We start from the raw sequence: 15,984 nt of genomic DNA on the forward strand, positions 1-15,984 counted from the left end.
GAAGTGATAGAATGGTGATTATAAGGTTTCAATTTCAGGATTTACTTTCTATTGGCAGCAAAGGTGAAACCGTCACTTCGGTGACCCCCCAACAACAACAGCATATGCAAGGAGGGGTTGAGGCAACTAGCGGGGTATTCCGCACCCATTGGGAATTGACTCGGCCCATTGGCAGCAACACCCTTGCATGAACTAACTGTGCCAGCCCGTGGGGGCTTCAGGATTTACTTACTAGCAATTATTGGAGAAAAGGCTGCAATTATGGCAAGAAGAGATGAGCTCTAATGAGGAAGAAGACAACCTCAGGGAAAGACGGTGTTGATTTTTGATGTGGGTGTGTAGCTGTTGGTGATGAGGCCAACAATTATGTTTGGAAAAAAGGGGAAGGGTGGGCTGAATCAATAACCTCGGAGGGACAAGGAGTTACAAAAGAAGTGCTGTGGTTTAGACTGAAGATGAGATGAACATGAGGTCTATTTGGGTTGCCTAAGGCAAGGTAGACAACAATTGTGATAGACGAAGGATTTATGATGTGTGTGAGAGAGCATGGTTCCCTGGGAAAGTGAGCTATTGTATGGTGTGATTACTGGAGGAAATGAGGGTTTGGGGGTGGTCGTTGTGGGTCCCAAGATGGCGGTGACCTTTACGAGAGAGAAGGTGGCATGTCCTAGGTAACAAAATGGGGATTAAAGATAAGGGGCATGATGCATTCCTATATAGGCCTTCGGGAAGTATCACTTGACATGTTAAACAATGTTGGTCCCCATTAAAATTGTCCAGTTTATAATTTTCATTCCTAAAATTCCTTCTTCACATTGGAGTGGACACATTAAACTCAGTAGATTTGAATCCCAAACTCAATAAGTGTATTGTATTGTCAGGATAAATATTAGTGTGCACATATTGAATCTGGACATACAAACTCTTGTTTTGATAATATGTTGATTTAGATGGATCCTAATTCTTCCTGAAATGACTAGCCACTTGAGAGGAGAATCCATTATCTACATAAGTGCTAAAAGGATCTCTATGTGCAACGATGTGCTTTAGCACATTATGGGCATGGAACACTCTTGCTTCAACACAATTAAAGAGTAATGCTTTGTTTTTTTTTTTCCCCTTTTCTTAACTTGCCCATTATGCATATTGATCACTAGTTTGGGGTTTGTTCATTTCTGCATTATATATGGTTCATGATTCTCATAGATGCAGATTCATTCATCTTAACTTCTGGATCGTGATTCATTCCTAACTTCAAATTGTCTTTTAGATGCTATACCTCCATGTTCCCTCTCGACACCAGTTGTCTTTTCCTGAGTTGGAACTGCCAACAAGTTTGCAGGTATATCTTGCTTATTTGTATTTATGGTTTCTCAAATTGAAGGGTATGCAACACATCCATGTTCTTCCCATTTGTACTTTTGTTAGCTGATTAATTTTTTATTTTCGTTTTTTGATGCTGTTATATAGTTAGTAAATGCTTTCTTTTGATGAAAAATAAATCAATTCATTTTCAAAGAGCAAATTTGTAGATAAGACTGGCCAAGCTTTAGCTAGAGCTTAATGTTTGTGGTAAAACAATTGCACCATTTGAGGGATTTTTTTTGTCGGTAAATCTTCTGATTTTGCATGACTTTTCCTATCATTGCTATTTCTGCAATAATTCCCCATATTCTCTACTATGCATGCTGGTCTGAGTCAAATTCTATCAAACTTTATTCTCATTGTAGGAGAATAAAATATTGTATCACAATGAATTTCGTAAAGGACAATGGCATGCATTTATAGATACATACAAAATTTTAAACATGATTTATTCTATTTACATAACTAATTTTATCTAAAATATAGACATAAGAACAAAAAAACTTAGACTAGCTTATATACTATATTTTTATCTAATACCCTACCTTAAGCTACCTCAAGGTAGAGCATATAGACTACCTATATCTAGCTTGTTACATAAACTAGAATAAATTTATTTGATTAATTAAAGTTGAAGAAGAGGATTAGAAGGATGTTTAATCTTTGTTGTCATTGTTATCATCATTGTGGACAACATAGTACGAAGGGAACAATATGACTTGTAGTGTCGGCGATGTGCAATTGGACATGTGAAGAGACATTCACACGACACGAATGAGTAGAGAAAAGAGAGGATCTAGTGAACGATAAGGGGAGTGACCTCTACTTCAAGTGAAATATCTCTTTCAGAAAATCCTAATCTAGAAAGATGGCTCTCATATCATGTTGGTGAATAAAATATTATATTGCAGTCTATTTCATAATAGATTAATTCTATTAACTTATGTAATTTTTTTCTCTAAAATATAGACATAAGAATGTGTAGCCTTAGGCTAGGTTATATTTTTATCTAATATTGATGTGTGATACAGTTGTAGGATATCGTTTCCATTATTGGTGCTATCTGCTTTACATCACATATGATATTTTAGTGGACAGAAACAATTATAGTTTGCTTCAGTTTCTAAAATCTCACGTAATGTAATGCCTTTTCTTATTTTTTTGACAAAAAGGATGGATCATGATATGGTTTTCTTATTTAATTTATAAGATAACATAATATGTTAGACTCTAGAGCAAGCAACTGGAGTTGAATGAATAAGAGTTGCTGTTGAATGATTCTTTTGATTTCCTTGGAGATCTTATTATGTTTTAGAAGCGAGTTCATGAATGAACTCTGGCATACATAAAATATATTTGTGATGGAGCTGGCTTACAATTGGCTATTTTATAAAGAAGAATTCATGTTTATCTGATTACATTTTCTGTGTATTGGAAAACTTGTTTTTTGTTTCTCCTCTACTCACTTTCTTTTCCTATGAGATTTCTTTCTTTCCACTTTCTGTTACTGAATGGAAACACCCCGTATACCTGCAGCGATAATCCATTAAAGAGCTAGAAATTTGTTTTAGGAAATAAAGGGAGAATTACTGTCCAGCCATAGGATTGAGCTAACATTCAAATAAAAGAAATTCAGTCTCCATAGATTTAGTCAATGACAAAATTTTTCGAAATTTAAAAAGTATTGATATATGTTTTTTCAATTAGTTTTTTTTTTTGAAAAAAAAGCTCACCTACCTGTCTTTGATGGCACCAGAGTAGAAGATGAATCTTGCTAGTTAGTAATTTAAAAAGTGTACTTCCTGTTAAACTAGCACATATGTTAGCCTTTTTTCAGTCCATTACTGATAATAGAAAGTATGAATTGACCTTTTTCATAATAGCCTAATCTTATGAGATAAGTGACTTCCAATGAATCTAAACTATGAATAATGAGAGAAAATTACACATTGCCCCCAAAGTTTGCCAACTTTGCATTTCATGCTATTAATTTGATAATTTATTGTTTTCTCTGTAGGCTATGTTAAACCATACTATTTTGCCTTCTTGACTTAAATTCGTTTGGTTAAGATGAAGTGTTGGGACAATTTACAATTTCAAATTTTGAGGGTTGCATGCAGAAGTATGAAACTCTGTGGAGCAATGCAAAATTTTATCATATGATGATGATAAATCAGCTTTATTTTGTGGCTGAAGCAACAACTTATCTTGTGCTTTGGGCGATTTTTATAACATTCCTTGACATATTTTTAAAATGTTATTGTTTTTTCCCCTTTGTTGAAGATCTCTATATGAAGATAATTAATTCATATCCAGCCAGAAAATAGTACTGAGTGGCCATCTTATTAGTCTTCTGTGTTAATAAATTGTTGGTAAACTTTTATCTCTTAAAAATTAGTTCATGATGTTCAGTTGCAATTGCAACTTTTTATGTTATGAGATTTGCTTTTATTTTTAACCGCATCAGTTAACTTTATTCCATTTTTTGATCTTATAAATGCCTTTTTTTTTTTTGTCTTGGAGCCATGACATGTTTTCTTTTCATAATTCATGTTGCATACAAATCCGTGTTTCTTATGTAATGTTTGTTATAAACTAAATAGTTAATTCATGGTTTCTTTAAATGATCTCCAGTCTGCTGCTTTGGTGGCCATTGGCCTTCTCTACGAAGGTTCAGCACACCCATTCACCATGAAGATTCTTTTGGTATGCTATTTTTCTTTTGAACAAAATATCTTTTATGGTTTTCTTTGAAGCTTTGGTACACAAATGTCTTGTACTATCACGATAATACAACTCTATTTGTACTATTCTGTCTAATTAATTTAGCTTTATTGTTATGCTAATATGCTGAAGTGCTAAATGCTACTGTAAAAGAGAAAGAGGTAGGATAATTCTATATTCTATTTTTATTTATGTGTAGGTATTTATATACATAAGACATCCAATAATTATGCCTATCAATTGCTAATTACAAACTATTACAATCCCTACAATTAAACTAATTAAAGATGCTAAAGTATTCAACACGCCTCCTCAAGCTAGAGCATATATGTCAATCGTATCCAATTTGTCACAAAGTTCTGAGAATCGTTTTCCTCCTAATATTTTAGTGAAGACATCAACAACTTAATTAGACGATGATGTGAATGGAGTAGTAATTTTTTGGCTCATTACACACGAATAAAGTGACAGTCAACCTCAATATGCTTAGTGCTCTCATGAAAAATCGGATTACTTTTGTATGAATGAGGGAAAAAGTTGACCAATTTCTTTACGATCACTTGAAGACGTCTGTGAATTTATTTTCAAATTTGGAGTTGATCCTCCATATTGTAACCACCACTCAGTTGTAAGATAAATAAGAATAAAATTAAAACAATACTTACATTTATTGACAATAATTAGTAATAATTTTTACTATATTTACTTGCATCCATTTTATTTCTACATGACAATGTAATAGGATCGCTAAAAGAATTATATGTCTCTTGAAATAATCGACTTTCATTAATAGTCTCAACAATTGATTCTCTATTTGTATGTAGTCTTGATATTACATCTTCACTAATAAATCATCATTTGTTCCAAGATTATAACAGTATTGATATGCCAGATTGAGATAATAACCTACAATAATTAAAGATATGTAATTATTAATAACAATATTAAAAATTCTTTATCATTCAACAAAACATATTGGCCAAATGAATATATTTTCCCATTTGATCATCCTATCTTGTAGAGATTATATCAATATAATGTTGATACTTGGTTAGTGATTACATTGCAATATAGTAAAAAGTTGATAATGCTCGTCCGTGTAGGTCTTGTCCTGCCATCACACATCAATGTAACCCCATATAAGCTCCATTGCTTCTTGCATGATAGTATTCAAATCTTGATCTCCTCCACTTGTTCATCTAAATATGGACTGATAATTTCATATGCAGTTGGAGGTTGAATACCAGGACTAGATTTTTGGATGTTGGACACCATGCTATGGCAGTACATGTTGTTTTCTACATTAGGGGGAATATGATTAAAATGAAAAAAATTTAGCAATACTTTTATCGATTGATTTCTTTTCTCTTGAATATGCATTATCAATCGTAGTCTGTTTGCTAGCTTGGTCTGAGAATGCTAGTGGATTAATATCAGCAATATCAATTGTACGTCTTCATCCCATAGAAGGAAAAAAATGACCAATACCACTTTATGTTGAAGTAATACGAACACTTACACTCCTTCCTAATGTTGCTGCAGTAGTTGAGCCACTTCCACTGGTAACAGAGCCACTTCTATGTCGCATATTTTGTTCATAGTCATATTGAGTTCGAGAGGCACTGAGCTGCTAAAAAATCTTTGTCATTTTGAACTTCATCACGACCTTCAAATTCATCATAGATTGATTCTTTAGAGTTTCGGTTATCAATAAGTTTACGTTATCGTTGTTGTTTATACTTTAATGCTTTTTTTCCATTAAGTTTCTCTTTCATTGCACGACGAACTTCTTGAGAAACTTTTGGACAATTAAAAACATCAAGATATTCACCAGCAAGATGTTGTAGGCGTGTAACCCCACCGTCGCATCCAATCATATCGCAATGCAAACATTGCCAATAGAATCAATTTTCTAATCGACGTGCACGTGTCCAAGTTAGATCATGAGATTGTTGTTTTGGTGTCATTACCTATGCATTATAAAAAATTAAGAATAATACACATTTCAAGGTAATGGTCATCATTTTATAACACGAAGAATGCATTTATCATTGTAAACTTACAAATTAAGTATATAAACTATAAAGAGCAACTTCTTGAAATTTGAAACAATCTCTTAAGAATATTATTTTAACTTTCTCAATTTAGAATGATCAGAATTGTACAAGATTATAAGTGCTTTATTAGGAATTATAAACTTGACAGTATACTTTTATCAGAACTTTTAAAATAAATGACATGTAATATTTCCTAGAAAGATATTCTAAGACAAAAATATATATGACAGTTCAGTAGAAACATTATAAGACAAAAAATATATATATTTCATATGTTCAGGAAACAAGAATCTTAAATGTAAAATGTTAAATATGTCAATTTTTATGGATCCAAATTTCAAATTAATTCGAAAATAAAAAAACATTATCTATAATAAATATATAAATTAATACAAAGATGTTACTTTACATGTAATAATTATACAAATTAATTATTTATTCATTTAATTAATTATTAATAATATAATTTTAAATAGTAAAAAATATCAATTAAATAGTAAAATAGTAAAAAAATAATAAAAATAATAAAAATATTAGAATATGAATTTAATTTATTAGAATTTATATGATACAAATTAATTATTTATTCATTTAATTAATTATTAATAATATAAATTTTAAATAGTAAAAAATATCAATTAAATAGTAAAATAGTAAAAAAATAATAAAAATATTAGAATATGAATTTAATTTATTAGAAGTTATATTATACAAATTAATTATTTATTCATTTAATTAATTATTAATAATATAAATTTTAAATAGTAAAAAATATCAATTAAATAGTAAAATAGTAAAAAAATAATAAAAATATTAGAATATGAATTTAATTTATTAGAATTTTTTAGATTTTTTTTAGAATATTAGAATATAAATCTAAATTATTATAATTTTGTTAGAATTTTAAATGAAATTTAAAATAATAAAAAATATTAGAATATAAATCTGAATCTTTAGATTTTTTTAGAATTTTTAAATGAGATTTAAAATAATAAAAAATATTAGAATATAAATCAGATTTATTATGTATTTTTTTAAAATTTTGAAATACAATTTAAAACACTAAAAAATAAATTTTCAGTATATTAATTAGAATTTTAATTTTAAATATATTTTTTATATATTTTATTGAGATAATTTAATTAGGGTTTATAAAGGCTTGTTTGGAATTTCACATTTATCTTGGGAATTGTATAAATTAATTAAATCTAAAATATAATTTTCTCACGGGAGCCGTAGTGGGTAGCGGCGGATCGTGAGGGTCCGATGGCGCTGAAGGCATCGCGGGATGCCTTGGTCGACGACAACAATTCCAGTGCCGCTGGAGGAGTCCGACGATGATTCCACCGCCGAAGGCATCGTGGGGCGCTTCCGGCGCCTCCGAAAGAGTCTAGCAATGCTTTCGGCACCTCCGAAAGCGTCCAGCGACGCTTCCGGCACCACTGGTAGCGTCTAGCGACTCCTCTGGCGCAGCTTGCGACGCATCCGAGATGGGGACGCCAACGAATAGGGGAAATCATACTTTTGGAGTGGTCGCCTCTCGTTATTGTCTCCCCGCTTACGTCGCTGCTCGCCTCACCGTTGTTGATCGAACGCTCTCTAGTGCCTCTTTATAGGTTTTTTTTACCTTCTACCTCGCGAGATTAATCAATCGCAACAAAAGGAATCGATTCGATTCCTTCGGTCGCACGATTAATTGATCGTGAATGAAGGAATCGATTCGATTCCTTCCGTCGCTCGATTAATCAATCGTGACAGCGTGCGTGCTGTTGCCGATGCGTGCGTGATGCATGCCAAAATCATACCGAGCCGGTTGTCGGTTTTGTCAGGGCGGCGGAATGATAAAAACAGTCCGTGCTGCCTGGCACGGAACGACATTCTTTTCCTTGCATAAAAGATAGTCTCATTCAATTTAATAGTGGTAGCCAAATTAGATTTAGAATCTGAAGATGCCATTGTAGGAGAAAGTTAGAGACAAAAACCTGAGTAGTAGTTTAGAGCAACAACGGCGGCAAAGTTTCAGGTAGTGGTGACATGAGGACCATCAATAGCGGAAGTAGAAAACTCGAGTAGAAGAAAAAAATAGAAACTTAGGTTAGAGAAGGATCAACTTGCTCTGATACCATGTAAAAAAAAAAGAGGTAGGATAATTCTATATCCTTTTTTTTTTAATTTATGTTTAGGTTTTTATATACATAAGACACCCTATAATTATTCCTATCAATTGCTAATTACATTCAATTACAATCCCTACAATAAGCTAATTACGGTCAAAGATGCTAAAGTATTCAACAGCTACTATGAGAATGAAAGTTGATGTGTAATATATGATATCTATGGTGTCATTACCAAATTATATTTCAAGTTGAAGGTTAGAAGATCTATTCTCCCAGTTACTGAGGTTTTGCTTCATTATCCTTGTGTTTACTTTTAGTCTTGATGTGCCTACCCCAGAAGTTAAACAATAATTTGTTTTTGTTGCTTATAATAAAGTTTAAAATCTCCAGCTGTGTTATAGTTTTGGTATGTAAGGAAAACAATGATTTGGTACTGTATTGTGTTGTAATGATATGATTTCAGAGCAAATTTATTTTTAAATATATGTCTGTACCAATTAAAAATCATTTGCACTAACGTTAAGGAGAAATAGGAACAAACTGTTACAAGTATCTCAACTATCTTGTTAATACCAAAAGGAGTGTTGTGTATCAAATGAGGGTATGACTCTTGCAACATTCTCATGTAATCAACTCCATAGTTTTCAACATTTAAATTAAATAATTCTCCTACAATATTGGGTGGTTAGAACAACATGAAATTGCGCATTACTGGCTCTCAAGTACATGCACCTAATGCTGATGATTAAAATGTCACGGCGAGATATATGGTTACTTTCAAATCAACAAATAACTCGAAAATGGAATATGACAGTTGAAGTAACATGGTTGTGGTACTAATGGTGGTAGGGGCTTCTTCCTCTTTGAAATCTGACAAGGGTGAGTTTCTCTTCACACCACTTGTCAGTCGGTCGACACAATCTTATTCTAGATAGGGATCAATACTCCTACATCAAGCAACACTTAAATTCTTGCTTCACATGAGTATGGATTTAAGTATATGGTGCTTCATTTTATAAAAGTTAAACTTGTGTTTGATGGGGCATCGAGCATTCAAATTATGAGTAAAGAGTATTGGGTATTTAACATGGGGTCAAATGGGTTGTTGGTCGAGGTAGATGAAGAGATTTTTTAGTATCAGAGGTGAGGTGTGCAAGGTCTTGCTGAAAGCTTGGACAACAAGCTTGTCTATATGTGTTTTCTTTGAAGTTCTTAAGTTTCTGTAGAATGGAGAAATTGTGATTATGAGATAAAGTCATAAAGGAAAGAGGAATTAGGAAAATGTCTTCGACTCATTGCATGTCTTCAATCTTTTCATGGCCAAAAAAACTTGCATTCCACAACATTAGTGTTTGTTATATAATTGCAGTGTGCTCTAGCATCTAAATTTTCGTGCTCATTTAATGTGCTATCTTTTCTTCCATTAGCATTGAGCATCAACTTGTAGAGGACTTTTGTTGGAATGCATTAAAATTAAATCCACTTTAAATGTTTATTGAAAAATCTACAGGGTGAGATTGGTCGAAGAAGTGCTGGTGACAATGTGCTTGAAAGAGAAGGATATGCTGTTGCTGCTGGATATGCTCTGGGACTTGTAGCTTTAGGTTTGCATGCCTCTATTTCAATATTAGTTTTTCCTACATTTTTTCTGATTTACTTAATAATGATTGTAAGGTCGAGGAAATGATGCCCTTGGCTTTGTAGACCGATTTGTGGATCGAATTTTCCAGTATATTGGCGAGAAAGGAGTTAAAAATGTAAATTTTCTACCTGTGTGGAATGCCTCCAATAAATGTTTCTGTATTTTATGTCCCTTTCCTAACCATACTGATTTTATTTTCCAGGAGAAATTTTCAGTAGTTGCACAACCAGCAGAAGATCATGTCCGTATTCTTGGGCAGGTTGTGCTACAATATTACAATTTTCTTTTGATGGAAGTCTGATGATTGTTATACAAGTATGACTGGGAATTAGATGTTCTTCATTCCCTGTGCAGATAGTGGATGGAGCCCATGTAAATGTTGATGTGACAGCTCCTGGTGGTACAATTGCACTCGCTCTGATATTTATGAAGGTGAAGTTTATAGAAGACATCTTTCAAAATTGTGCATATCTATTTTTCTTTCCCTTGGGAATCCATCAAAGTGCACTTATGGATCATTTGAACGTGACCTGTTTCCTTCAAAATTACAGACAGAATCAGAAGAAATTGTGTCTAGACTCCGTCTGCCCATTAGCCACTATGATCTGCAGTATGTTAGGCCTGACTTCATCATGCTTCGTGTCATTGCACGTAATTTGATTATGTGGAGCAAGTAATGTACCTTATTTATTCACCATTTATATAAGCATGTGCCATGTCTTTGTTGTTAATAAACTTTTGGCATTTTCAGCATGCAACCATCTATTATTTGGATTGAATCTCAAATTCCTGATTTTATCCGATTAGCGGTCCTGAAATTAGATGGAGCTAGTAGTGATGATGATGAGTTCGATGCAGAAGCTATTGTCCAGGCATATGTGAACATTGTATCCGGTGCTTGCATTTCACTTGGTAATTAAGAATCTTTTTTCACTTCTCTTCTAATTCTTCTGTCATTTTATTTTTCTGCATCTATAAAAATTAGATCAATAGTTACATTTTAGGCCCTGTTTCATCTTCTACATGGGTATGATTAATTTCCCATATGTCAATTATGTTTGCAGTTGAATTGGCTATATTCTTTTATGTATAATATTTGGGTCAATTCAGCATTCAGAATCTTTTAGATCTTTTAGTGGGAGATCGTTTGGCTGTGGCTAATTGGTCACTGGGGCTGACATGAATGTTCCAGAATTCTTTGCTAAGACATACTAAATCTACCCTTAATTTTTTTTAAGAAAAACTTCGTAGATTTATTATACTTGCTGTCTTACATTTTAAAGATCAACCTTAGGTAGAATTAATCATCTAATATATTAAAATTAGTCATTATTATTTTTTTCACTACTGATTATAGCATCAGATCTTCATTAGAGTGATGTGTTTTAAGAATATAATTCTTCACTCTTCCCATAGCGACCCATCTTTCTTTCTGGATAGTTTAGTTCTGTTAATTAATTGGTTGCTTATTGCTTCCACTTATACCTCTCTCACTTTTAAAGATATGGTTATAAATTTATAATCTATGTTGGGCTACATACTGCAAAATTATCAACCAGAATCAATATCAACCGTGTTCAACATTGTTGGCCTTCTAAAAGTTTCAGCTTCACTAACTCTACCTCTGTTTACTAAATAATATAGTAGACTGAGAATATGAAATGCTATTATCATCTTTTCGCTTTAATTTTACTCAACTAAAATACAATATGTTTTGTAAAAATTTCACATAATTGAACCCCAATTGAATTTTCAATGACTAATTCTCATCTTAATGCATCTTCCAATATATATATATATAGTTTTTCTACTTTACAATAGATTCACTAGTTTTTAATTATTTTCTGCTATTGTATCAAAAGAAATATCTGTTATTGGGTCATCCCAGATGACCCAGTATCATCGGCCCGCCGCTAGATACAAGCAGATAAATTACGGGGGGCATTTTTGCCCTATGCAGCGGCCCTTTGTATGGGGTGGTTAGACAAGCAACTACTCATGTAGTTACTAATTGTGCCATCCCGTTTGTGCAGACTTGGAATTTGATTGGAAGTCAAGTTTCTATGTTTATAAATAATTCAATGTCTTTGTTTGGTGTACTAAAATAGATTTGTGATATTTGTTAAGAAGCCTTTGATTTGCCATATATGTGTCTATGAAAGTTGCTAGATTATTGTTGTGTGCCTATGGTAGTGAATCAATTGCCTGACCAAGATTCAATTCTTCTCAGCTTATTTGGATTGTGCGCATGGATCTATAGAATAAAAAAGTCAGGAACTTTTAATTGCCATTAAATGTATTATTTATTTATTTATTTTGTTTTGATTCTTTAGAGCTTTTTTCTGCATGTCAATTTACGATAGTAGAACTGTAAGATGAATCTTAAATTGTGAATTCTTTTCTAATTTTGTATTGCAACACCTCTTTTAGGCACCCCTAAATATGATACTATTCATTTTTGTTTTGTATATCATTTATTTGTGAGAACTGCTTCTAGGATTGAAGTATGCTGGCACCAAAAGTGAAGAGGCTCGGGAGCTGCTTTATAATTATGCTCTATACTTTCTTAATGAGGTAAAATCTTATGTTTTGCTTTTCTCTTTTCATGCTATTATCTCTATGCTAAAGTTGTGAAATGTCTATTTAGTTTAAGCACATTCCAGCAATGGCTAATGTCTTACCAAAGGAATTGCTGCATTATGTGGATCGCGGGACATCAGAAATATGTTTGCATCTGATTATTCTCTCTCTCTCTCTGGTCAGAAGTTCTCCAACTTCATTTTCAATCTTATAGAGTTTTATTTTAGTATAGTGAATTCTTTCTTTCATAAGATTTTCTTACCCTTTTGCCTTTCTATGAATTGGTTTAATTTATAGTACCTTATATTTTTGGGCATCTGTACTGCAATTGAACTCGAGATTTTACTACAGTCAGCAAGATATGAAAGTTGAGGCCCTTTGTTGTAATCCTTCCTAAAATCTGCAACCATTTGATGCATTTTTCTATTACATTTAAATTAAAAGAAAGTTATGGCACATGGGAAAATGGTTTTTGTTTCATGGTTCATTGAATTTCTCCTTTTGTTCAATTTTCAAAATCGACAGTCATGTGAGTCCTATCTATTTGGAATCAGCTACATGGATTTTATCCTTCCTATTGTTGAGATCTATGTGCAATACCTAATGCAACCCTCAATCTTTTTCATCAAGATTGGCATTAATAATTAATTCCAATATATTCCAGATAGTGTTTGGAACAACATGATCAGATATTTTTGAAAAGTCAGAGTTTAAAAGCTGTTTGAGTAATTTGGAAATTGGCAATGTTAGGCCATTGCATTATCAAATTATCTAGGAGCATTCATGACCTGAAATCAATCAAGATCAGTATCCTTTGGTTGCTGTTTGGGGATTCTAATATTTTTTTTGGATAAGTAAAATGTATATATCAAAAACAAATCCAGAGTACAATATCCAGAAATCAGTAGCGTCTTATGTCTGATGTAATGTCAATTAGAAAACACTCCCAATGACCGGTAAACATAAATTTGTACATTTTTTTAAAAATTTCTCTCTCCAACTCTCCCTCATCAAAGATACAATTGTTCCTAGCTCTCCATACAAAGTGTATCATAGCCGGAATCGCAGGGTGTCTGGCTTTAGTCAAGAGACGATCACTTCTTAAGAAACGTCCAAAAACTCGTAGCATCCATCTGTAGGTACATATCTCTTGTTCCATATGTAGCTACTCGTCATAAGACCGTTACAGAAAGGCACCCAAAGAACAAGCGCTCCTACGTCTCCATCTCTTGCCTACAAAAGGGACAACATCGATCCTCCAAATAGTCTAGTATATCTCGAGTGAGAAATCACCTCTGAGCCAACATCCAAAGTGTAATTGCATGGCTAAGCTGGATGTAGGGTTTTCACACTGTCCACACCAGGGCTTCTTAGTATGGGGATGCCTAAAGAAGTCATAAGCCCTAGCACACCTTTATCTTGCTCAAACCAATTCACCAACCTCTACAATACACCTACCGACGACCCAGCAGCTGTAAAGATAAGGCCACGAACTTGCAACAATCGCTTGATCAGCGAAGAATCCGAGAGCACCGCCTCCTAAGTCCATTAGTATAGCAGATAGCTAGAGTCATTTACTTTTCCGCTGTTCTGGCATGAGTCTAACATTAGGATTCATAACCTGACTTTCCTTCTAACATACAAACCGCTTGAGTGTGCCAAGCATATATTTTTCATGGAGCTCTTGTCCCTAATCCTTTTTGTGCTTTGCTTTTATTTTTAGTACTAGTTGAAACTAAACCTAGAATGCATGGAATGAAGTGTTTCCCTTGATAAACCAAATCCATGATCTAAAGTGGTGAAGAAATATGGTTATTAGATTGACTTGCCTATTTGAAACATTATATATATATATATATATATTTCACGAACCTCACAATACTAACATTAAAGAGACTCAAATTAAATAAAACAACTTCAAATGATAATGCATTACAAACTGATTCAACTTGAAACCCAAAACAATATGAATTTGAATATTATAATAGTGAATAAAATCTTCAAAAGAACAGAGAGTGCAACAAATTAGTGAGATGAACTCAACCGATTATCAAAACAGATAACTCAACTCCGACTAGATTACAAACTGATTCAACTTGAAACCCAAAACAATATGAATTTGAATATTATAATAGTGAATAAAATCTTCAAAAGAACAGAGAGTGCAACAAATTAGTGAGATGAACTCAACCGATTATCAAAACAGATAACTCAACTCCGACTAGACGACCCAACATCCTAATGCAAGTAGAAAAGTAGACTAATAAAAGTAGCCCTCGTGTGAAGGCTCATCTATCAAGTGTTGTGGCAATTTCCCTTGGTCAAGTTTGACCAGTTTGACTAAGCTTGAGTTGAGTCAAGCTTGAGTCAGGATTTGAGTTTTGATGTTTGACAATATAAGGAGATTGCTGGAGCAATCGTCCGGTTATGGAGATGGTCAAAGGGTTGACCAGGTTGATGAGAATACAGGTCAAGTAGGTCAAGGTTGACAGGAGACTCAACTGGGAAAGTCCTGACTGGATGTTAGGCATTTGGAAAGTCCTAGTGAGAAGCTACGCAAGGGAAACTCCTGATGAGGAGCCAGGCAACGGGAAAGTCCTAGTGAGGAGCCAGGCAAGGGAAAGTCCTGGTGAGGAGCTAGGCAACGGGAAAGTCCTGGTGAGGAGCCAGGCAATTGAAAAGTCTTGGTGAGGAGCCAGGCAAGTGGAAAGTCCTAGTGAGGAGCCAGACAATTGGAAAGTTCAAGTGTGATCTTGGCAAAGGAGAAAGTCCTGGTGAGGAGCCAGGCAACTGAAAAGTCCTGGTGAGGATCCAGACAGTTGGAAAGTCCAAGTGTGATCTTGGCAAAGGAGAAAGTCCTGGTAAGGAGCCAGACAATTGGAAAGTCCAAGTGTGATCTTGGCAAAGGGTGTAAGTCCAAGCATGTGGTCTTGGCAAGGTAAGTCCTAGTGTGACTTGGCAAGGAGAACTCGATAATTAGGATGAGGCCGAAGGAAGCTCTTGAAGGCAAAGCGTGAAGGATGGGAGATATCCGAGGGACGCAAGGCTGATGGAGGAGGCTAGAAGGCTAGTTCGAGGTTGGTCGGGTGTGGCCAAATACTAGGCACGGAGACCCAACAGGTTACGGTTGACCAGGAGTTGGGTTGGAGGCTTTGGACTTGAGTTTGAGTCAAGTCCAGGATGGTCAATTGATCGGGCGATCGATTGAACCAGCGTCCAATCGATCAGTGGATCGATTGGAGTGTGCTGCGAAGGAAGGAATGACCTAATCGATTGGTCGATCAATTATCACCATAATTCGCGAGCACATAGGCCTTCCCAATCGATTGGGAGCTGTCAATCGATCAGTCGATCAATTGGGCAGGGGAGTTCTAGCACAATCGCGAGAACACAGAAAGCTTCTGAATCGATCCACCGATCGATTCAGATGTTTCCAATCGATCGGTCGATCGATTAGGATTCGACTGTTGTGCAGGATGCAGGTGATGGACGACTACGA

General features: G+C 34.2%; 1 protein-coding gene across 3 annotated transcripts in view; it reads left to right on the forward strand.

The window, feature by feature from the left end:
* Positions 1–15,984, forward strand: part of LOC121989427 (anaphase-promoting complex subunit 1) — a 110,470-nt gene that overhangs the window by 69,744 nt on the left and 24,742 nt on the right. For all 3 annotated transcript variants that reach the window (XR_006114251.1, XR_006114252.1, XM_042543486.1), the window contains 10 exons: positions 1,271–1,342; positions 4,000–4,071; positions 9,774–9,867; positions 9,938–10,020; positions 10,108–10,164; positions 10,260–10,337; positions 10,457–10,578; positions 10,657–10,817; positions 12,403–12,479; positions 12,553–12,663. Coding sequence is in view for 1 of the 3 variants with exons in the window: in XM_042543486.1 (XP_042399420.1) it covers positions 1,271–1,342; positions 4,000–4,071; positions 9,774–9,867; positions 9,938–10,020; positions 10,108–10,164; positions 10,260–10,337; positions 10,457–10,578; positions 10,657–10,817; positions 12,403–12,479; positions 12,553–12,663 (927 nt within the window). In the remaining 2 variants the exon portion in view is untranslated. The remainder of the gene's footprint in view (positions 1–1,270; positions 1,343–3,999; positions 4,072–9,773; positions 9,868–9,937; positions 10,021–10,107; positions 10,165–10,259; positions 10,338–10,456; positions 10,579–10,656; positions 10,818–12,402; positions 12,480–12,552; positions 12,664–15,984) is intronic.

Source organism: Zingiber officinale, chromosome 6B (assembly GCF_018446385.1).
Source record: "Zingiber officinale cultivar Zhangliang chromosome 6B, Zo_v1.1, whole genome shotgun sequence".
Classification (NCBI taxonomy): domain Eukaryota; kingdom Viridiplantae; phylum Streptophyta; class Magnoliopsida; order Zingiberales; family Zingiberaceae; genus Zingiber; species Zingiber officinale.